This window comes from Tamandua tetradactyla, chromosome 5 (genome assembly GCF_023851605.1).
Source record: "Tamandua tetradactyla isolate mTamTet1 chromosome 5, mTamTet1.pri, whole genome shotgun sequence".
NCBI lineage: Eukaryota > Metazoa > Chordata > Mammalia > Pilosa > Myrmecophagidae > Tamandua > Tamandua tetradactyla.
This window is the reverse complement of record NC_135331.1, coordinates 24,774,161-24,796,775: the sequence shown is the minus strand read 5'-3', so window position 1 is coordinate 24,796,775 and position 22,615 is coordinate 24,774,161. Positions and strand designations below refer to the sequence as shown.

Sequence of the window (22,615 nt, the reverse complement as noted above, 5' to 3'; positions counted from 1 at the left end):
TGCATTTAAAATGAACAAAATACCTGCTAAACCAATAAGAAATTTTGAATTGAGTAGAGGTCGTCACTCCATTCCAAACTAAAAATCCAGTTATTATGCTGTTGACATGGAGAGACATTTAAAACCAAGGTACCAGGAAAAGTTGAAAATCATAAAACCTTATAGGTTAATGTAAACAAAGAGCATTGGCAATATCAGCATAAGATAAAGTAGCATTCAAGACCCAAAATATTAAACAAGATGAAGAGACATGACAGATACAAAGCAAAAAATTTTAGAAGCAGCCCATAATAAGCATTTAAATAATGGTAGCTATTTTTACTAATAAGGATGTTCACTGCAGTTTTCATAAGCCTGAGAAGTTATGTAGTCCAATAATACAGTATACAAACAATAGAATGTCTGTATGAGACTATACTATGTAACCACATAAAAATGAAATCTATTATCCATATATATCTATGTTATGTTTATATAAACCTAAAAAGATATTAATACCTTATTAAATGAAGAGATAAGTTTAAAAAAGTCATCATTCATTAATTCAATAGGTGTTGATAAATCAAATAATCCATTTGATTAATAACTATCCATCTGGCAGCTTTAGCAAACTTAAACAAGAGGGAAATGAGGAAGGAGGAAGGCCTGCAAGCAGGAAGAAAGTGCTTCAAAGGGGAAGGGATTCAGATGCTGCTGCTGAGCCATGTAGGCGAGGACTGAGACCCGACCACTGCCCTGGGCAGTGGGGAGCTCACTGTGGAGGCGCCGAGAGCAGCTGGTATCCAGCAGATATTCGCTAATTGAATAAAACTATAAAAGAAAGAAAGTTGAAGGGGCAAAATCATTTTTTTATTTCAATTTCCTTTAATAATATTGTGATACCTTTTTTCATTAAGCAGCAATCTTATTAATGAAAAAAGCCAAAGTAAAATCATTAATAAATCATAACATATGTAAATAAACATTGGAGCATGTGAATGTCTCCTGAAAAGTGTTCCAAGCCTCACAGCTTATACAACATAACACAAGCAGCAGATTCTTATTTTTCTGTGTCGAGAAAACACAACTTTAAGACTAAAGACCGGCTCAGACAAGAGGCTGGGGGTCTCACAGTTTAGGAAGAGATCATGCGGCTCGCATCCTCCACTGAAAAATAAACTAAGGTCGGAGGCCCACTGCAAACATTTCTCCTGCCATATTCAACCTCTTCCTACACCAGGTTATAAAGAGAGAAAATTAAAGCAGTAATTCAGACAGCTAATACCAGTAAAATGCCTTTGCCCAAGTCGCCAGGATGACCGAGGCAAACACTTTATCTGGTCTTGAACCATCAGAGTGGACGTCTGCACTTTCCTCTTCCCTTTGAAGACAGACTCTTTTTCTTCTAGAGACAGGATTTCTCTCTATAGTTGTGTTACCCAGATGGGAAAAACAGGATCCTCACCAGACGATCAGGTTAAAGTTTGAGGTCAAAGACCACATGAACCAGAATCTGGCTCTTGCACACAATTCTCCAAAAACACTTCACATTCCAGTATGGAAAATGGATGCATATTTTTACATCAGAAGTAATAAAAACAGCCCGGGCTCAGGCTTGGTCCTGACCTCCTTCTCTCTTGAGGCACCTCCTCCTATCCCACAGCAGCTACCTCTGCTGCAGGGCAAGGGGGATGGGGAGGCTCAAGCCGGCATCACATTGTACAATCAGTACATTATTTCACAAATGAACAACAAAGACAATGTTCCCAGCCCTTCTGCCCCGTCTCCCACCATCCAGCATCGTGCTGCTCTGTACTCCCAAACTTCTGCTTCTGCTGCTCCCTGTGCCTGGACTGGATCTCACCTCATCTACATGATGAACACCTAAGCAATTCTCAATTTCCTGCTCAAATAATCCCACCTCTGTAAGGCTTTTCCTGTCCTACACAATCCATTAACCTCCATCTAGCAACCGCAAGTACACTGTTTGTTCACACCTGGCCCATGTCCTTCCTTTTAGGTGTATAATACTGCATGGTAATATAGTGGAGTGAGTTGAATACAGGTCTGATTCCCATTGCAGACTGTGAGCTTTTAGAGGGCAGGATGAGCTACTTTTCTACCCTGGAACCTTGTACACACCAGGCACCTGATAGATGGTTACTGAACTGAGCTGAGCTGAATGGAAACACTGAGATAAGAAACTACTTAAGAATTAAAGGACACTCCTGATTTTGCAAATCAAATTCTTTGGGGTATAAGACATCTAAATTATAGTAATGAATAAGCACAGCCTCAGAAGTGGACTGCCAAGTGGAAGGCCTACTCACCGGTCCCCATGCTATACTGCGGCCAGCCAGGAAGAAGTCTTCTGCAGTCCCACGACTGCTTGTCAGCACTGCCTAGAAAAGAGGAGTATAATGTACATGGCTTCAAGAAACCACAAACTGATCCAAAGTCTCAGGTTTCTCACGTAATGACATTCATTCATAGTCAAACATGTAGAGAAGCGATTTCCAAAGCTACTCTACCCTTCTTTCTTTTTAGTAGTAGAACCCCATCCCCTTGAGTTAAAGGAGGGCCCGGGGTTCTCCACCCGGAGCTACTGTCTCCTCCAGCTATGAGTACGCAGGCACACGACCATTTCTTCATACTCATGGGGAAACTATTTCACTTTATTTTCTCCCAAGCAGTTAACCAGGGGCTTGGTCTCTGACAGATCCTGGGAGTGAGACAGTTTAGTGCATGGATGGCCACATCAAAGCACGTGTGCCTCCCTCAGGAGAGCAGCCACAATCCTGTTACTACGTGTCAAAATCCTCTTTACCCAGGGTCCCAACTCTGATTTACCCAGGGTCCCAACTCTGATTCACAGACGCCTGCTGGGATCAAAAGACAACGCCTGGACCAAGGTGGCTGTGTAAGATGCTCCAGGTGCCATTCCCCCATAGAATCTTTGAACAGCTATGAAAAACTGCAGATCTATTTTCCTCAGAATTGTTGAAAAGAGTTAAAGGGTGGCAGTAACTGAGTGAGTGCTGAATAGAGAAAACAGCTCTGAAAAATGTTAGGAGGATTGGGAGAAGGTGGAGTAGGGAGCTTGAGGGCTCAGCTTTCCAGTAGAACAACTATTAAACAGACAGGAAATGTGCAGAGCAACTATTTTGAAAGTTCAGAGGCCAGAACACTATACAGCACCCAGGGAAGACCAGGAGGAAGAGGATGACAAATTATGGTAAAGACCAGTAAACTGCTCTCAACATGTGGTGGCTACAGATGCCTAGTTCCCACTCTTACGGCAGGCTACTGTCGGTCCTGCTGCTGGCTACCTTGCTGGTGACAGAAAGGGACATAAAATCCTCTTCCCCAAGATTAGTGTGGGGCACACCAGATCAGTGATCACGGCTTCTGATTAACGACTTTGGATCACTGAGGGACCTGGCTCTGAGGATGGCCATTGTTTCAACCTGCCCTTGACAAAGGCAGGGGCAGCTATTGTTTCAACATGTCCCACACAAAGGCGGTGCTATACTATCTCACGGTGTGGGGCACAGTTAGTTAAGGGTGGCAATTGCTGGGCTTTGAACTGTCTTGACAGCTCAGTTCTGGAGAGTTGTGCAAGAAACCCCTGGTGCCCCTCCTGACCCTCTCCCCAGGGCACCCTGAAGTTGGTCTGTGCCCCCTTCATGAGTCCCTGGAGCTGTTTAAGCTGGGAATGATGGAACTGGGAAAGTCCTCTCTGGTGCGTCTCTCCTGCCAGAATTCGCCCTCCAGGCAAAAGCAGCTTGAAACGACAAAAAGAGTGTAAGAAACTATAGAGATGAATAGTCTGAGGCAAAGGCTTGCCAATTTCAAACACCTGGGAGAGGGAGGTCTGTCTCCTGGGAAAAAGAGGAGACAACCAAACTCCTGTAAACAGAGAAACTCCAAAACAGCTAATAAGTAAAAGCCCAGAACAAGACACAGGCCCAGAAAAACAGGGAAAACCACAGACTGTATTTACCTTGGGCAGACCTCCCTGACAGGAGGCTCATGCTCAAGAAAATCTCTATGTTATCACCAGCTCGTTAAAAAGCCTAGAAACATACACCTCAGGAAATAAATCCCAGGGTTAATATTTTAAAATATTAAAATGCACAGTGTGCAACAAAAGAGTACAAGACAAACAGAGAAACAGTAAATGATAGCTCACCCAAAGGAACAGGATAAAAATTCAGAAAACACTAAATGAAAACCAGAATGTGGACACACTAAACAATGCCTTTATAAAATTATCTTTAAAATACTCAATGAGATGAAGAAAAATACAAAGAGAGAACTAAAGAATATCAGGAAAACAATGAATGAACAATAAGAAAATCTTGGTAAAGAGACAGATATTTTAAAAAGGAACCAAACAGATCAGAGTTGAAGACCACAATATCTGAAATTAAAAATTCCCAGGAGGAATTCTGGAGGTGGCAGAAGAAAGAATTAGTGAACTCGAAGGGGCATCTATTGAAATGAGTCAGGCTGAGGAACAGAAAAAAAAATTATGAAAAGTGAAAATAGGCTAAGATACCTCTGGGCTACTGTTCTAGTGTGCTAGCTGCCAGAATGCAATATACCAGAAACAGAATGGCTTTTAAAAAGAGGAATTTAATAAGTTGCTAGTTTACAGTTCTAAGGCTGAGAAAATGTACCAATAACAAGCCTATAGAAATGTTCAATTAAAGGCATCTAGGGAGAGACACCTTGGTTCAAGAAGGCCACTGAAGTTCAGGGTTTCTCTCTCAAGTGGAAGGGCACATAGTGAGCACAAGTCAGAGTGTCTCTCTTATCTGGAAGGCACATGGTGAACATGATCAGGGCTCTTCTCTCATCTGGAAGGGCACATGGCGAACATGGTGTCATTTGCTAGCTTCTTCTCCTGGCTTCCTATTTCATGAAGCTCCCCGGGAGGTGTTTTCCTTCTTCATCTCCAAAGGTTGCTGGCTAGTGGACTCTGCTTCTCGTGACTATGCCATTCTGTTCTGCTCTCTCTGAATTCCTTTCATTCTCCAAAATGCTTCCTCTTTTATAGGACTCCAGAAACTTATCAAGACCCACCCAAATGGGTGGGGAGACATGTCGTCACCTAATCCAGCTTAACAACCACCACTGATTAAAGCATATCTGGAAGGAGATGATCTGATTACAGTTTCAAACATAAAGTACTGAATAGGGTTATTCTGCCTTTATGAAATAGGATTTTGATTAAAACACAGCTTTTCTAGGGTCCATACAGCCTTTCAAACCAGCACAGATACCATCAATCTTACCAATACATGCATTTATGGGAGTCCCAAAAGGAGAAGAAAGAAATAAAGGGCAGAAGGAATATTCAAAGAAATAATGACAGAAAACTTTCCAAACTTAGCAAATGACATAAATATGCACACCAAGAATACCAGAGAACCCCAAACAGGAGAAACATGAAGAGAAAACACCCCCCATCATATAGATCATACTAGTGAATGCAAAGAATAAGGAGAACACTCTGAAAGCTGCAAGAGAAAAGCAATGTGTTACGTGAAAGGGAGAAATTTATATACCATATTCAAGTGGGATTTATCCCTGGTGTGCAAGGGTGGCTCATCATAAGAAAATCAATTAATGTAATATACCACATTAACACAATGAAGGAGAAAAATCACATGGTTATCTCAATTGGTGGCAGAAAAGACAATTGACAAAATCCAGCACCCCCTATTTATAAGAACACTTAGAACACTAGAAACGAAGGACACTTCCTGTTCTAGTTTGCTAGCTGCTGGAATGCAACACACCAGAAATGGATTGGCTTTTAATAAAAGGGGATTTATTTTGTTAGTTCTTCAGAGGAAAGGCAGCTAACTTTCCACTGAGGTTCTTTCTTACGTGGAAGGCACAGGATAGTCTCTGCTGGTCTTCCCTCCAGGCCCCTGGGTTCCAACAACTTTCCCCAGGGTGACTTCTTTCTGCATCTCCAAAGGCCTGGGCTGAGCTGCGAGTGCTGAGATGAGGAATGCCGAGCTGCTTAGGCTGTGCTATGTTGCACTCTCTTATTTAAGCACCAGCCAATTAAGTCAAATGTCACTCTTTGCAGCAGACACGCCTCCTAGCTGACTGCAGATGTAATTAGCAACAGATGAGGTTCACGTACCATTGGCTTATGTCCGCAGCAACAAAACTAGGTATGCTCACCCGGCCAAGTTGACAACTGAATCTAACACACTTCCTCAACATGATAAAGGGCATATATGAAAAGCTCACAGCTAACATCTTACTTAATAGTAAAAAATATAAAAGCTCTTGCTCTAAACTCAGGAACAAGACAAGAATGCCCACCGTCACCACTATTATTCAACATTGTACTAGAAGTTCTTGCCAGAGGAATTGGGTAATAAAAGAAATAAAAGGCATCCAAATTGTAAAGGAAGAAGTAAAACTTTCCCTATTTGAAGATGATATGATCCTATAAACAGAAAATCCTGAAAAATCGACAGCACAGCTCTTAGAGCTAATACATGAATTAGCAAAGTGGATGGGTACAAGATCAACGCCCACAACTCAGAAGTGTTTCCGGCACTAGTTAGTAGCAAGAAGAAGAATCAAGAAAAAAATCCATTCACAATAGCAACTAAAACAATCAAATATCCAGGAGTAGATCTAACCAAGAATGTAAAGGGCTTGTACACAGGAAACTACAAAATATTGTTAAAAGAAATTAAAGACAACCTAAGTTTATGGAAGGACATTCTGGGTTCATGGATTGGAAGACTAAATATCATTAAGATGTCAATACTACCCAAAGTAATTTACAGTTTCAATGCACTCCCCATAAAAATTCTAAGAACCTCCTTTGCAGAAATGGAAAAGCCAATTATAAAATCTACATGGAAGGGTCAGGGGCCCTGTGCTATCATGACAATATTATGTGTCCCAGAAAAGCCATGTTTTATTTCTGATTTAATCTTGTCAAGGCAGCCATTCTGTTAATCCCGATTCAACAACGTAGCATGGATATTTTTTATTAGATTATTTCCACAGCCCAACTGTAGGTGTAACCTTTCAGAATGGAGATGCAACTCTGCCCATTCAAGTCGGGTCTTGATTAGTTTACTGGAGTCCCCTAAAGAGGAAACATTTTGGAGAGAGTTCAGAGCTGATAGAGAGAGCAGAGACACAGATGTTTGGAGATGCTTGCAGCCCAGCAGACATCTCCACGAGGTGTTAAGCAAGCCAGAATCTGGAGAGAGCCAAGTAGATAAATGGGACCTGATTAAAATTAAAAACTTCTGTGCCTCAAAGGACTTCATTCTACAAGTAAAATAACAATCTACACAATGGGAGAAAATTTTTGGAAATCAGATAGCTGATAAAGGTTTACTATCCAGAATATAAGAAATTTTTCAACTTAACTAAAAGACAAGCAGCCCAATTTTTAAAAAATGAGCAAAAGGCTTGAACAGACTTTGAATATATATTCAAAGATATGCAAATGACCAGAAAGTGCATGAAATGATGCTCAGCATCATTAGTCATCAGGGAAATGCAAATTAAAACCACAATGAGATACCATTTCACATCACTAGAATGGCTGCCATTAAAAAACAGAAAATAAGTGTTGGAGAGGATGTGAAGAAACCCATTCATTGTTTGTGGAAATATAAAGTAGTGCAGCCACTGTGGAAGACAGTTTTGCATTTCCTCGGAAAGCTAAGTATAGAACTGCCATGTGACTGGGAATCCCACTACTAGGTATACAACCCAAAGAATTGAAAGCAGGATTTCACACAGATATTTGCACACCTATGTTCACAGTGGCATTATTCACAACTGGCAAAAGATAGAAGTAACACAAGTATCCATCAACTGAAGAATGGATAAATTAAATGTGGTATAAACATAATATTATTCGGCCATAAAAAAGAATGAAGTCCTGGTACATGCAACAACATGGATGAACCTTAAAGACATCAAGATGAGCGAAATAAGCCAGACATAAAAAGACAAATATTGTATGCTCTCATTGATTTGAAATAATTAGAATAAACAAGCTCACAAAGTCAGAACCTAGATTAGGTCAGCAGGGGACGGGGTGGGAATATGGAATGGGAAGTTAAGGCTTAAAATGTACAGGGTTTCTTTACAATAAAAAAAATAAAAATGTAATCCCATGGACAAGGTGATATTCCACAAAGCTTCCCAGGGCAATTCAACTTGTTATGAACTGATTTGTTTTCTCTTTAGGAAAAGAATCTCTAGGAAAAGAATCAACTTGTTATGAACTGACTTGTTTTCTCTCTAGGAAAGGAATCTAAAATGTAAAAGGATGCAACAGTAATGGCATATTTAACAGATGCCATCTGATGAAAAATGTGAAAAAGTCTGATAAGCTTTTTATTGATAAAATTTTCATAATTAATGGCTTTAACATTCTAACTAGTATATGTTTAAGTTTCTTTTTAAACAGAGCTTGGAACTCTCATTCAAATATATAACAATTGCACAATTAGAGAGGCTTATGGAATATAAAAGAATTACTGTAGTGGTTTCTATCCTCACACACACACACATATTTCTATTATTTGCTTTCTGGTTTGTGCTATCTCTGACATGTATTTATTGGAGGGATTTGGGGTACATTAAGAACATCACAGATTTGTTTCAATTTTAACAGTATGCTTGATTCATTTCCTCAAACCATGGACTGAGTGATTTCTATAGATCATAATTTCCTTGGGATGACTCAAACAATAGCGACAAACCCCACAAGGTTAATTAACATATATACTTAATTAATTAACATATATACTTCTGTACTGATTTTTTTAAAGCTTTGGAATTATACGTTGAGGTGTCATACATAACTTTAAGAATATTACAATACTTTACAAAGCAAAAGCATTATAATATAGGTGATAATGTTAAACAAAACATGGATTTTCTGGAATTTGTTTGAATTGCCATCAATTTCAGCACTTTTATCAAGGGATGCAGTAAGGTTTTACCTAAAACATGAATCATCCAAGACTTCAGAAACTCCTGGAACTGACAGTCAGTGCATTGCATTTGGCTATTAGTCAGCAACAAAATGCCGGCCTGAGAGAACTTCAGAATTTTCTCAGTGTATCTCATTTCTTCCATGAAAACATGAAATGTTTTTACAATAAAACAAGAAAATGTTTAAAAATGTTTCCCTTTCTTCCTTCCTTCCTTCCTTCTATCCTTCCTTCCTTCTCTCTGTCTTTCCTTTAAAAAAAAAAAAAAAAAAAAAAAAAAAACATGAAATGTTTTAAGAGTATCTGTTTTTGGTGTAGTTTGTTTCAAAATTTTTAGAATTACCCAGTATCTAGATTATGGTGAATGGTATTTCTAATGCTCCCGGTGGTTTAGGATAATTGGCAAATGTGTTGTGCTGGATTACCTCTGACAGTGACATTATACTTGTTAACTTTTTATATCTTTTGAGGAAATACAATTTTTGTCATCTACAGTAGAAGGGTTCACCTTTTATGGTATCGGACTTTTCTACCACGTAAAAATAATTTAATGACAGGCTTTTTTCTTCCAAATTTTCTCATATGTTGTTTTGACATTATTCTGTTTGCTTGTTTCTTGATTCCCAGATTACTAATGATGCTATATATAAAAAACGTACAGGGTTTCTTATTTGGAATTATAGAAATGTTTTGGTTATGCACGGTGATGATGGTGGCTCAACATTATGAAGGTAATTAATAGCACTGAGATATATATATCTGAACGTGATTAAAAAGAGAAATGTTAGATGGTATGTTTGGCAATAGAATAAACTTTTTTTTTTAATTCATCGAACTACGCTATGCACAAACAGTGAGTCCTACTGAAAACCATGGACTACAGTTAATAGCACAATGATAAAAATGTGCTATCATCAATTTTAACAAATGTTCCACACCAATGCAAGTTAATAATAGCATGGTACATAGGAATCCTGCATTTTATGCATGATTGTTCTAGATAGCCACTTCTTTAATGCAGAAAAATAAAAGGTAGAAGGTGGCATCGCCTTGCTGGCTCCTCACCCATCCCCTGGTGCAGAGTGGAGCTGGCCCATATCCCCATGCGGTTCGCAGGCCCAGCTTCTGGAGGAATAGAGTAATCCACATGTGCCTACTGTGGTGCCTGCACGCTGGTGCTAATCTTATGGGGTGGCAGCCTGAAAGAGCAAGACTGAACCCGGAAACTCATCTCTGGCTCACCCTCCCAGAACTTGCCTAGCAGGAAGAAACCATTTGTGGACATCTAAGCCAGTATAAGAAACAAGTAAATCAAAGTGGCCTGGGGCAAAGGATTATCTGCTTTATGTCTACAAATAGAACACCCTCAAAGAGGAGACAGTCTGTTTTATAAACAGAGGGGGCTCTTGAATTCCTGTAGATGGAGGAGTTCCTAAGGCCAAGAGCAAGTACAAGCCCAGGGCAAGATACAGGATCAGAAAAGACAAAGAGGATCCTGCACTTTACATTAGCCTGGGATTAATTTTCTTGACAGGAGAGCTAAACGCTGAAGGACAGCATCAGCCAACACAGAGCCAACCATGCATCCACAGAAGACTGGGCAAACAACATGTGGTATATCCAAACAACAGGATAGTATTCAGGCATAAGAAGTGAAGTGCTGGTACATGCTACAACATGGATGCACTCTGATTACATTGTGCTGAGCGAAATAAGCCAACACAAAAGAGCAAATATTGTATGATTTATTTTATATGTAATACTTAGAATAAGCAAATTGATAGAAAGCAGAATAATGGTTATGGGGGGGACAGGGAATGAGGAGTTATCGCTAAAAGAGAGAGTTTTGGTTTGGGATGATGAAAATAGTGTGGAAATAGTAGTGAAAGATACACAGTGTCAATTACATAATGTCAGAGAATTGTTCACTTAAGATGGTTAAAATCATTTTTATGTCATGTACAATTTACCATAAATAAAAAGAAATAAATCTTAAAAATCAGTACTGTTTCTATATACCAGTAATGAAGATTCTGAAGGGGAAATCAAGAAAAAACTTCCATGTACAATAGCAGCTTAAAATATCAAATATCTAGAAATAAATTTAACCAAGGATATAAATGATCTGTACATAGAAAGTAACAAAATCTTGCCATAAGAAATTTAAAAAAGACCTAAATAAAAGGATATTCTGTGTCAGGGATTGGAAGACTAAATATTGTTAAGATTGTCAATTCTATCCAAAGCAAGTTAGATTCAACACAATTCCAATCAAAATTCCAACTACCATTTTTACAGAGATGGAAAAACCAACCCTCAAATTTATAAGGAAGGCTAAAGGTTCCCGAATAGTCAAAAGAATCTTCATAAAAGAAGAAGAAAGTTGGAGGACTCATAATTCCTGACTTTAAAACTCATTACAAAGCTACAGTAATCTAAATATGCATGGGTACTGGCACAAGGACAGACATAGATGAATGAAATGGAACTGACAGCCACATCTATAACCAACTGCTGACAAGGATGCCAAGTCCACTCAAAGAGGAACAAATAGTCTCTTGAACAAATGGTTCTGGGAAAACTGGATAGCTATATGCAAAATAATGAAGGTGGACCTCTACTTCATACTATATACATATCAACTCAAAATGGATCAAAGACCTATATATAAGAACAAAAATTATAAAACTCCTAGAAGAAAATATAAGGAAGCATATGCAGGACCTTGTGGTAGGCAATGGCTTCTTAGATTTTATGCCAAAAGCATAAGCAACAAAGGAAAAATAGATAAATGAAGCTTCATTCAAAATTAAAACATTTTGTGCATCAAAAGACTTCATTATTGGGGCATGGGTAGTTCAGTGGTTAGAATGCCTGCCTTCCACACCGGAGATCTGAGTTCGATTCCTAAACCATGCACCACCTCCCTAAAAAAAAAAAAAAAAAAAACTTCATTATGAAAGTAAAAGAATAACTTGCAGAAAGGGAGAAAATATTTTGAAACCTTATTACCTAGAATATATAAAGAATACATAAAGAATTCTTACAATTCTACATCAAAAATACAGTAAACTCAATTAAAAAAAGGAAAAAGACTTGAATAGACATCTCTCCAAAAGAAGATAAATAAATGGCCAATAAACACATGAAATGATGTTCAACATTATTAGCCATTAGGCAAATGGAAATCAGAACCACAATGAGGTATCATTTCATATCACTAGAATGGCCACGATTTAAAAAAATAGGAAATAATGAGTGTTACAGAGGATGCGGAGAAATAGGAATACTTGTTCATTGTTGGTAGGAATAAAAAATGGTGCAGCCACTGTGGAAGATCATTTGGTGCTTCCTCAAAAAATTAAGTATAGAATTGCCGTATAACTCAGAAATCCTACTTCTAGGTATGTACCAAAAAGAACTGAAAGCAGGAACTTGCATAGATATTTGCACATTCATGTTCACAGCAGCATTATTCACAATTGCCAAAACATGGAAGCAACTCTAGTTAAAGTGTCCATCCACTGAAGAATGGATAAATAAAATGTTGAATATACATAAAATGGAATATTACTCAGCCATAAAAAGGAATGATGATATATGTGACAACATGGATGAACCCTGAAGACATCATGTTGAGTGAAACAAACCAGACACAAAATGGCAAATACTGTATGATCTCACTTATATGAGAATAAGCAAAGAATAATCAGAATAAGCAAATTCATAGAGTCAGCTAGATACTGGAATACAGTTTACCAGGAGGTGCGGTTGAGGTAGGGAATGAGGAGTGAATGCTAAATTGAATCAGAGTTTCTTCGGGGTGATGGAAAAGTTTTGGTAATTGATGGTGGTGATGGTAGTAAAACATTCTGCTGCAGTATTAAAACGCTCACCAGCCTTCCAGCCTGCGCTGTGTGTCCTCTGCATCTATGGTCTAACTGCAAAGGCAATGCCACAGACTCCTTGTCTGGTCTGGCAGCACCTTTTCTTGGGTTATGGACACTGTACTGGTTAGGAATCTAAATCTATAGTGGCAGAAACCAGGTCAGCAGCTGCCTTGAGTGTGGAGGCAGGAGATTACAAAGGGACATGAGGAAATTTTCCAGGGTGATGGATATGTTCATTATCTTGATTTTGGTGATCGTTTCACAGGCATATATATATATATATATATATATATATATATGTCAAACTTATCAAATTTCACCCTTTAAATGTGTGCCACATCTCAATAAGGATGTTATAACATAAACAAAAACAGCATGTTTTTTTAAAAAACAGAACCAAAGGAAAGGAAATAATATAAAGGAGGAAACACTCAAAGTATTCTGGATACCCACGCATGTTGTATGGCTCCCAGAAGAACAGAAGGAACTGCAGGTTTCCTTTGGAAGTAACCAGATGGCTACCAGTCCTGTGGCCTCAGTGAGACTTAGGTCCCAAGAGGGTGGGGGAGAAAACTGTGTGGAGCTTCTGAATTCAATAAACAGCACTAGGGGAGGGCCCTCAAACAGGTACCCACTTCGCAAGAGAGCTGCCTAAGGCACCTGGAAGGGTAGCCTTAAAGAAATAATCATTTGTTTGGATGATCTGGATAAATGCCTGAGATTTCCCTTTTTAATTTGGAATAAAGGGCCTATATTTTCTCTTCTGGGACAACATTCTCTTAATAGCAATGTCTCCATTTCTCCATCCCCCCACTAAGGACACATCGTTAATTTCCTAAAGAGTGTCAAGGACCACATACTGAAGGGCCAGATTCTGCACCTTAAGATCCTGCCCAGGGCCTGGTGAAGTGCCCAAAGTAAAGGATATGTGGGCATGAAAATATCACTTAGCTGGGTAGGGGCCACTGGAACAATTACTCCACTGGTTACCAGATGGTAGCACCATCACCACCTACTCCTACTTGGTGAATCAGGCCTGGCAGAGGCCTCTAGTGGTTAACAGCTTAGGAGTAGGGCTAATACCCTGACACTGCTGAAGTTTCATACCCACCTGACCTTTTGCTTGAACACGGGCAGGATCCTTCTGGGTAGGGGGCCACCTGCTGAGGAACACCTTCTTGAGTGCTTACATACTGAGTTGTGGCAGGTAGAGAGGAGTAAACGAGACCTGGTCTCCACCCTATTAAGAGAGCTTTGTGCCCGAAGAGAACACATAAGTTCTTTATTCAAATTCAAAGGGCTTACTTAGAGCCTTAAGATATAGGTGATCTTGGAGGTCTTGCTAGCAAGGCAGAGTGGCTGAACTCTCAAATCATATCAGACAGCTCTAGGTTTGAATACAAACTCCCTCACTTCCTAGCCGTTATTTGCCTCTTTGGGCTTTGGTTTTGTCATCTGTGAAACTGGAGAAAATAATAGTGATTCCCAGCATGGCTGTGAGGATGTGATGACACATGTAAAACACTCAAGACACAACTGACACTTTAGTACTTAATGATAGGTAATTGCCATTTTTACTCTCATCTTGATTATCATAATGACCCCAAAACTGCTTAGGCTCCAGGCAGCGGGAATAGGTAGAAATGACCTATTTCTTTCTTTGTGTGTGTATGGGGGTGGGGGAAGGCAGGTTGGTCAAGAATGGCTTTGCTGCTGAAGGAGCACATTTACCTGTGCATGGAAGGATGGGGCAGAGGAACAGCAAAGGGGTCAATGCTGAGACCTGACACAAGGTCTGGGGGTGAAAAGAGAACGTAGCAAGGAGAAGTCGAGGACGGGGTTGCGGCAGGATGGGAGGTGAGGCCCAACCCGGTGTCCAGGGCCCACTCTCCCCTTGGCGCCCCAACGTACCCACAGCCCGATGCCCAGGAGCAACAGGAAGTACGAGATCATCACCATGCGGTCCAGGGGGCTGCTGATGTTGCTGACGGAACCCCTGGAACTCCAGTTCGAAGTGACGTGGTACCAGGAGAGATCCATGAAGGGGCTTTCTGGCCGTGTGGACCGCACAGGCTGCCCCAGAGGCCGCGACCGATTCCGCTTCGCGAGGAAACCAGAACAGTAGCGCCGTTAGGCGCCGGGCTGCCACCACCGCAATGATTCCTAGGCGGGGCCGCGGTGCATCTTGGGCCTGACCGCAGTGTATCCTGGGCCGAGCCGCGTGGTATCCTGGGTTTTCCCAGTAGTCCCTGCATTTCCGTCCAGGCCAGGTCTCAGCCTCAAGGACGAGTTCTGTAAGGGCGGATCCCTTCAGCCATGAAGTGGAAAGCAGGTCTTGTCCGCCAGTCTTGGCACAGCGCTCTCCCGTAGTTGGACGCATTAAATAAGCAAAAAGAAATAGAGAAATAACATTTAAATTAATTTTAATAACATTTTACTTATTTACTTTAACATAGGTAATCCCATATATTAAAAATATTATCATTTCAGCATATTATCAGCGTAAATAATTGTTAATGAGATATTATAGATGTATAGTTTTTAATTGAAGACTTTGGAATCCAGTGTACATGTTACACTTAAAGCAAATAGAAATTCAAATAGAAATTCACGAATAGAAATAGAAATTTTGTCTCAGAAATACTTGATGTGTATTTAGATTTCACTGAATTTGCAAGTTGAAAAAGTAGATTCACATACCAGATGAACATACTTGTTTCCCAGTAACTGAATAAAGTATCAAAAATTCATTTTATTTTAAGTCAGTGAGAAAACTAGTTCATCTTTTTTGGAAATACTGATTTTAGTTTGAAGCAAAAGCACATCAGTTTCAAAATTATGTCTGTCCAAGTTAAGTAAATTCACTAACTCTTCTTGTCAACTCTCTATTATTGACTTTGAATTCAGAGGCATGACATAATTTGAAAAGCATTTAAAAATTGATCAATATTACAAAGCAGACTTCAAGTTTTTCTTGTTTTTGCAGCCAATTTACAGTGAAAGCCGTTGACATTTATGTTAAAGAATGTGTAAAATTATCATTGATTTTTCTTATGAAAAGTTTCCATTTCAATGTAGATTTTACTACCTGTGTAGCTAGGTCACAAGCTTTTCCTTACTTTGGCTCTTAAAATTTGGTCCATTTGCATAAAGTACATGTAAGTTAGAAAACATAAACAAAAATTTTTTTGTTCTTTGATTATTGAATATTTGGAAAATATTCAATTTGTAAAAAAGAAAAAAGAGTCTTGAAATATCATGATTCTTTGTAAAACTTCCAGGACTCAACCAAGGAGCACAAGTTAGTGAAATTCATTGCCTTCTATTTTTTCAGCAGTTCTATAAATTGGTGACAATTCATAGCTTTATACTTATATATTGAAAGATTTTAATAACTATGTGTCAATGATGCATTTCATAGAGTCTGCTGTAAAAAACTGAGCACAAATGTTTTCGGAAACCAGGGTTCAATTCCTGGCCCATGCGCTTCCCAAACAAACAAGCAAACAAACAAAAAACCAACCAAACAAAAATTGAACAAATGGTGCTGCAATAAAGGAATACTTACATGGAAAAAGAATGAAATGTGACCCCCCCCACCATACAGCATACAAAAAAAAAAGTACTATTAAATCCAGATTATTCTAATATGGTTGGAGCACTGCCTATCATAATAAAACTCAGGTTATTCATATCCAACTGAAATTATTCTTTGATAAATGTAAAAGATTTAAGTTATCTGTGCCTTAAATTGGATTTTTAAAGTCACAGTTTGACAACATTCTTTATAGATTTGGATGTTCTTGGAGATAAAATGCACTCAAAATATAAATTGAGTGGTATCTCTTTTATAGCATGTGATGTGCCGGTATGAATCTGTGGTGGAAAAAAGTCGTGTCCTTTAATCCTCATTCAATATTGCTGGCTGGGAGCTTTTTGCTTATTCCTATGGAGACATGATCCCACCCAATTATGGGTGTTAACCTTTGATTAGAGGAAGATGTGATTTCACCCATTCCAGGTGGATCTTGATTAATTTACTGGAATCTTTAAAATGGAAACATTTTGGAGGGAGCTTCTTATAGAGCCCACCAACAGGCAACCTTTGGAGATGAAGAAGGAAAATATCCCCCGGGGGAGCTTCATGAAACAAGAAGCCAGGAGAGAAAGCTAGCAGATGCCACCATGTTTGCCATGTGCCTTTCCAGGTAACAGAGAAACCCTGAATGCCACCAGCCTTCTTTAACCAAGGTATCTTTCCCTGGATGCCTTAGCTTGGACATTTCTATAGACTTGCTTTGATTTGAACATTTTCACAGCCTTAGAACTGTAAACTAGCAACTTATTAAATTCCCCCTTTTGAAAGCCATTCTGTTTCTGGTATAACACATTCTGGCTGCTAGCAAACTAGAACATCACATGACTCAATTATAGCTATAGTGAGGCACATGCAATTTTTCAAATTTTGCATCCATTGATTTTTGGTATTGTTAGAAAGACCTTGAGTTTGATGGTCATGTGTTTTGTAGATTAACTGAAAAATCTTTCACTTTTTGTAAAATATCTTTTAAACATTTTCCTCATAGTTTTCTAACACCACTTCCATAATTTAAATTATTCCTTTTAGCATCTCTCCGTCTTAAAATGGTTTTCTTTTTGGCCCAAGAATCCAAGCTATTTTAAAGCTGGCCAAAGTTACAAACTAAAATTCTGTAAAAAATAATTGCAAAGTTTTTGTTGCATAATTTCTGATTTCAGGAAACTAATTTTGACAGATTTTTTTATCATTGAAAGCAAAGTTTGTAGTCAAATTCACTAGTTGTTGAAAATTCTTTTGACATTGTTCACTTTATTATCTGTTTTTTTACACAGCAAACAAATAGGTCCACCATATCCAATGCATAAACACTGTGCCCTTTTTGTGAATTGATCCCTTGTTGTTATAGAATGACCTTCTTTATTTCTAATAATATTCTTAGCTCTGAAATTGATTTTTATATTAATATAACCATTCCATATTTCTTTTGGTTGGTGTTAGCATGGTATATAGGTCTCATTTTACTTTTAATTGACTTTTGACTTTATATTTAAAGCAGTGTTTGGTTGGATCTTGCTTTTTAATCCAACCAAATCTCTGCCTTTTAATTGGACTGTTTAGATAATTTATATTTAATGTTAGCATGGATCTGATTGTGTTTAAATCTACCAACATGAGATTTGTTTTCCATTTCTACCATCCATTCTGATTTCTGTTTTTCTTCTTTCTTTTGGATTGATGTGTGTGTGATTTTATTTTATGTGCTTTGCTGGCTTCCTAGTTACTAACTCTTTGTTTCATTATTTCAGTGGTTGCTTTAGGGTTTATAGAACACATCTTTAACTTGAACCTGTCTACCTTCAAGTGATATTATTTCACTTCGCATATAGCAGAAGAATCTTACACTAATATACTTCCATTCCTCCTTCATAGCCTTTGTGATGTTGTTACATTGTACTTTACCTTTGTTATTGTTCTAAAAATTTAATTTATAAATGCTGTTATTACTCCTTTAAACTGTTTATAAACCTTAAAGAGATTTAAATAGTAAGGAAAAGTCTTTATATTTACCCACGTAGTTACCATTTCTGGTATTCCGTATTCCTTTGTAGAGATCCAGATTTCCATCTGGTGTCATTTTCCTTCTCTTTGAAGGACTTCCTTTAACATTTCTTGTAGTGAAGGTCTGCTTGATAAATTCTTTCAGCTTTTGTATGTCTAAGGTTTTATTTAGTTTTTATTTTGTGAAAATATATTTCTGTGGTTAAAGAATTTGAATGAATTTTGTATTGAATGAAAAAATATTTAAAATATTTGCAGTAATATTTATGACACAGATTTCCATTCAATATGTTCCATTCAATACCTTAGAGATGTTGTTCCACTGTATTCTAACTTGCATTATTTCTGATGAGAAATCTGCTGTTATCCTTGTCTTTGTTCCTTTGTACATCCTCTGGCCAATTTTAAGAGTTTCTCTTTATCTCTGATTTAATAATCTGATGATCATGATGTGCCTTGGTTTGATTTTCTTCATGTTTCTAGTGATGGGGGTTGTTAAGATTCTTAGATCTGTGGGTAAATAGTTTTCACCAAATTAGGAAAATTTTTCACCATATTTTTTTTCAAATTCCCCTCTTCCTCTCCTTTGGAGGCTCCAAATACAGATATATTAGATTGCATTTAATCTAAGTTATACCATGGATCAGTAATTCTCTGTTGGCTTAGTTTTTCAGTCTATTTTCTTTCTGCTTTAAATTTTGGACAGTGTCTTTTGTTATGTCTTCAAATTCACTAATTCTCTTGGTATTTATCTAGAAATATGTTTACTTTTTCCTCCATTTTTGCAAGATAATTGTTCTGGATATATTATCAGCAGTTGACAGTTTTTTCTTTGGGCACTTTGAATATGTTTCTTCTGAGAAATCATCTTTAAACTGTACTGGGGATTTCTTATAAGTGACCCATCATTTTTTCTCTTCCTGCTTTGAAGATTTTCACCTTGTCTTTGTGTTTTCTTTAAAAAACATTTTTTCAATTGCCTGAAAATGTAGTGCTGTGTTCCAGTAGCCATGTTTCTTGATGATGATTGAACAATGATACAGCTTTCACAATGAGACTCTGTAAATGTGAAAACCTTATGTCTGATGCTCCTTTTAGCTACTATATCAACAGAAGAGTAGAACATATGGAATAAAAATAAATAATAGGGGGAACAAATATTAAAATAAATTCAGTTTGAAATAGTGATAAATGAAAGTGAGGGGTAAGGGGTATGGTATGTATAGTCTTTTTTTTCCTCTATTATCATTTTATATCTTTTTCTGTTGTCTTTTTATTTCTTTTTCTAAATCGATGCAAATGTACTAAGAAATGATGAATATGCAACTATGATGATATTAAGAATTACTGATTGTATGTATAGAATGGAATGATATCTAAATGTTTTATTTGTTAAGTTTTTTAATTAATAAAAAAGTTTAAAAAATAAAAAAACATTTTTTCATCACAAAATATAACATATATACAAAAAAAGCAATACATTTCAAAGTGCATTGTAAGAAATGACTATAGAACAGATTTCAGAGTTTGGTATGGGTTACAGTTCCTCATTTTAGATTTTTCTCTCCTTGTCTTGGGATTTCAGCATTTTTATCATGATGTGTTTGTGTGTGAATCTCTTTGGTTTTATCACATTTGGAGTTCATTGAGTTTCCCGGATCAAGGCTATGGTTGCAGGGAGCTTCCTGCAGGCTATGGTGGGGTTTTTTTTTGTTTTTTGTTTTAAATCTTTTTGTTTGTTTGTTCTTCTTTTTAAATTAATTTTTTAATTTTTTAAAAAATATAACAACAGCTCTTTGTCCGCTGGCCCGGCGCGCGGCACCCACGCCCCGCAGCAGCCGGCCCGCCCGCCCTCCTCTCCCCTCTTCCCCCTCCTGCTCCAGCGGCTCTCCAACCACCACGGTGCCCTCTTCTGCCTTCACCAGCTCCTCCGCCACCGGCCTCGACAGCCTTGCCACCCTCACCTTTCCTCCTCCAGAACAGTTACTGGGGGAGTGGAGACAATACAGAGCAGCTCCCGGAGCCACGACGGAGATCAAAGGGACGGTGTACCCCATCCTGGAATGGCTGACTGTCTGGGAGAAACAGCTCCGGTGAGATCACCGAGGGGTGCGGGTTTTCCCGGGCGGGACGGCAAGCGGCCGGAGTCCCTCCCTTCCTCCTTCCCAGACCAGCTGGCAGAATTGGGCAGGCAGTCCCCTTGGGCCGCGGCGGCTGGCGCCCCCACCACGCGAGGCCCCCCGGACCAACTGAGAGAGTTGGGTCAGAAATCCCCAGACTGCGGAGAACGGTGACCAGGGGGTCCCTTCCAAACACGTGACTCCCTGGTCCGACTGGGAACACTGCACTCTCCCGGGCTGCGACAACTGGCACCCTCCCGCAACGCTTGGCGCCCCAGGTCGACTAGGAAATTCGGTCGGGTGCTCTCCTGTGCTGCAGCAGCTGGCGACCCTCCCCACGTTCGGACCCCCAGGCTGGCTGGCACTCTTCCAAGACACTTTGGCTGCTGAACCTCCCGTACGGCGAGAGTTTTCCAGAGTTAAAGGACCCACAGCAACTTTCACTGGTGGAACCCGTAGACAAACGTGTGCCACGAGCGCTACTTACTGGGCAGGATAAGAAAAACAGAACCCAGAGATTTCACAGAAAAATCTTTCAACCTGTGGGGTCCAACACCCAGGGAAATCTGACTAAATGCCCAGACGCCAGCAGAAGATAACGGGTCATGCTCAGAAAATTAAAAATATGGCCCAGTCAAAGGAACAAACCAATAGTTCAAATGAGATACAGGAGCTGAAACAACTAATGTTGAATATACGAACAGAAATGGAAAACCTCTTCAAAAATGAAATCGATAAATTGAGGGAGGACATGAAGAAGACATGGGCTGATCAAAAAGAAGAAATAGAAAAACTGAAAAAACAAATCACAGAGCTTATGGAGGTGAAGGATAAAGTAGAAAAGATGGAAAAAACAATGGATACCACCTACAATGATAGATTTAAAGAGACAGAAGATAGAATTAGTGATTTGGAGGATGGAACATCTGAATTCCAAAAAGAAACAGAAACTATCTGGAAAAGAATGGAAAAATTTGAACAGGGTATCAGGGAACTCAAGGACAATGTGAATCGCACAAATACACGTGTTGTGGGTGCCCCAGAAGGAGAAGAGAAGGGAAAAGGAGGAGAAAAACTAATGGAAGAAATTATCACTGAAAATTTCCCAACTCTTATGAAAGACCTAAAATTACAGATCCAAGAAGTGCAGCGCACCCCAAAGAGATTAGACCCAAATAGGCATTCCCCAAGACACTTACTAGTTAGAATGTCAGAGGTCAAAGAGAAAGAGAGGATCTTGAAAGCAGCGAGAGAGAAGCAATCCATCACATACAAGGGAAACCCAATAAGACTATGTGTAGATTTCTCAGCAGAAACCATGGAAGCTAGAAGACAGTGGGATGATATATTTAAGTTACTAAAAGAGAAAAACTGCCAACCAAGACTCCTATATCCAGCAAAATTGTCCTTCAAAAATGAGGGAGAAATTAAAACATTCTCAGACAAAAAGTCACTGAGAGAATTTGTGACCAAGAGACCAGCTCTGCAAGAAATACTAAAGGGAGCACTAGAGTCACATACAAAAAGACAGAAGAGAGAGACATGGAGAAGAGTGTAGAAAGAAGGAAAGTCAGATATGATATATATAATACAAAAGGCAAAATGGTAGAGGAAAATATTATCCAAACAGTAATAACACTAAATGTTAATGGACTGAATTCCCCAATCAAAAGACATAGACTGGCAGAATGGATTAAAAAACAGGATCCTTCTATATGCTGTCTACAGGAAACACATCTTAGACCCAAAGATAAATATAGGTTGAAAGTGAAAGGTTGGGAAAAGATATTTCATGCAAATAACAACCAGAAAAGAGCAGGAGTAGCTATACTAATATCCAACAAATTAGACTTCAAATGTAAAACAGTTAAAAGAGACAAAGAAGGACACTATATACTAATAAAAGGAACAATTAAACAAGAAGACATAACAATCATAAATATTTACGCACCGAACCAGAATGCCCCAAAATACGTGAGGAATACACTGCAAACACTGAAAAGGGAAATAGACACATATACC

At 38.7% G+C, this 22,615-nt stretch overlaps 1 protein-coding gene across 4 annotated transcripts in view; it reads right to left on the bottom strand.

Moving 5' to 3' along the window:
• The window catches only part of LOC143683799 (sodium/glucose cotransporter 1-like), a 95,701-nt gene extending 80,675 nt beyond the window's left edge, over positions 1 to 15,026 (bottom strand). For 3 of the 4 annotated variants that reach the window (XM_077160162.1, XM_077160164.1, XM_077160165.1), the window contains exons 1-2: positions 14,786 to 15,026; positions 2,310 to 2,381 (exon numbers count right to left, since the gene is read on the bottom strand). In XM_077160162.1, coding sequence (XP_077016277.1) covers positions 2,310 to 2,381; positions 14,786 to 14,914 — 201 coding nt within the window. In that variant the 5' untranslated portion in view covers positions 14,915 to 15,026. The remainder of the gene's footprint in view (positions 1 to 2,309; positions 2,382 to 14,785) is intronic. The other variant, XM_077160163.1, reaches the window with a different exon arrangement.
• Positions 15,027 to 22,615: the final 7,589 nt, after the last annotated feature.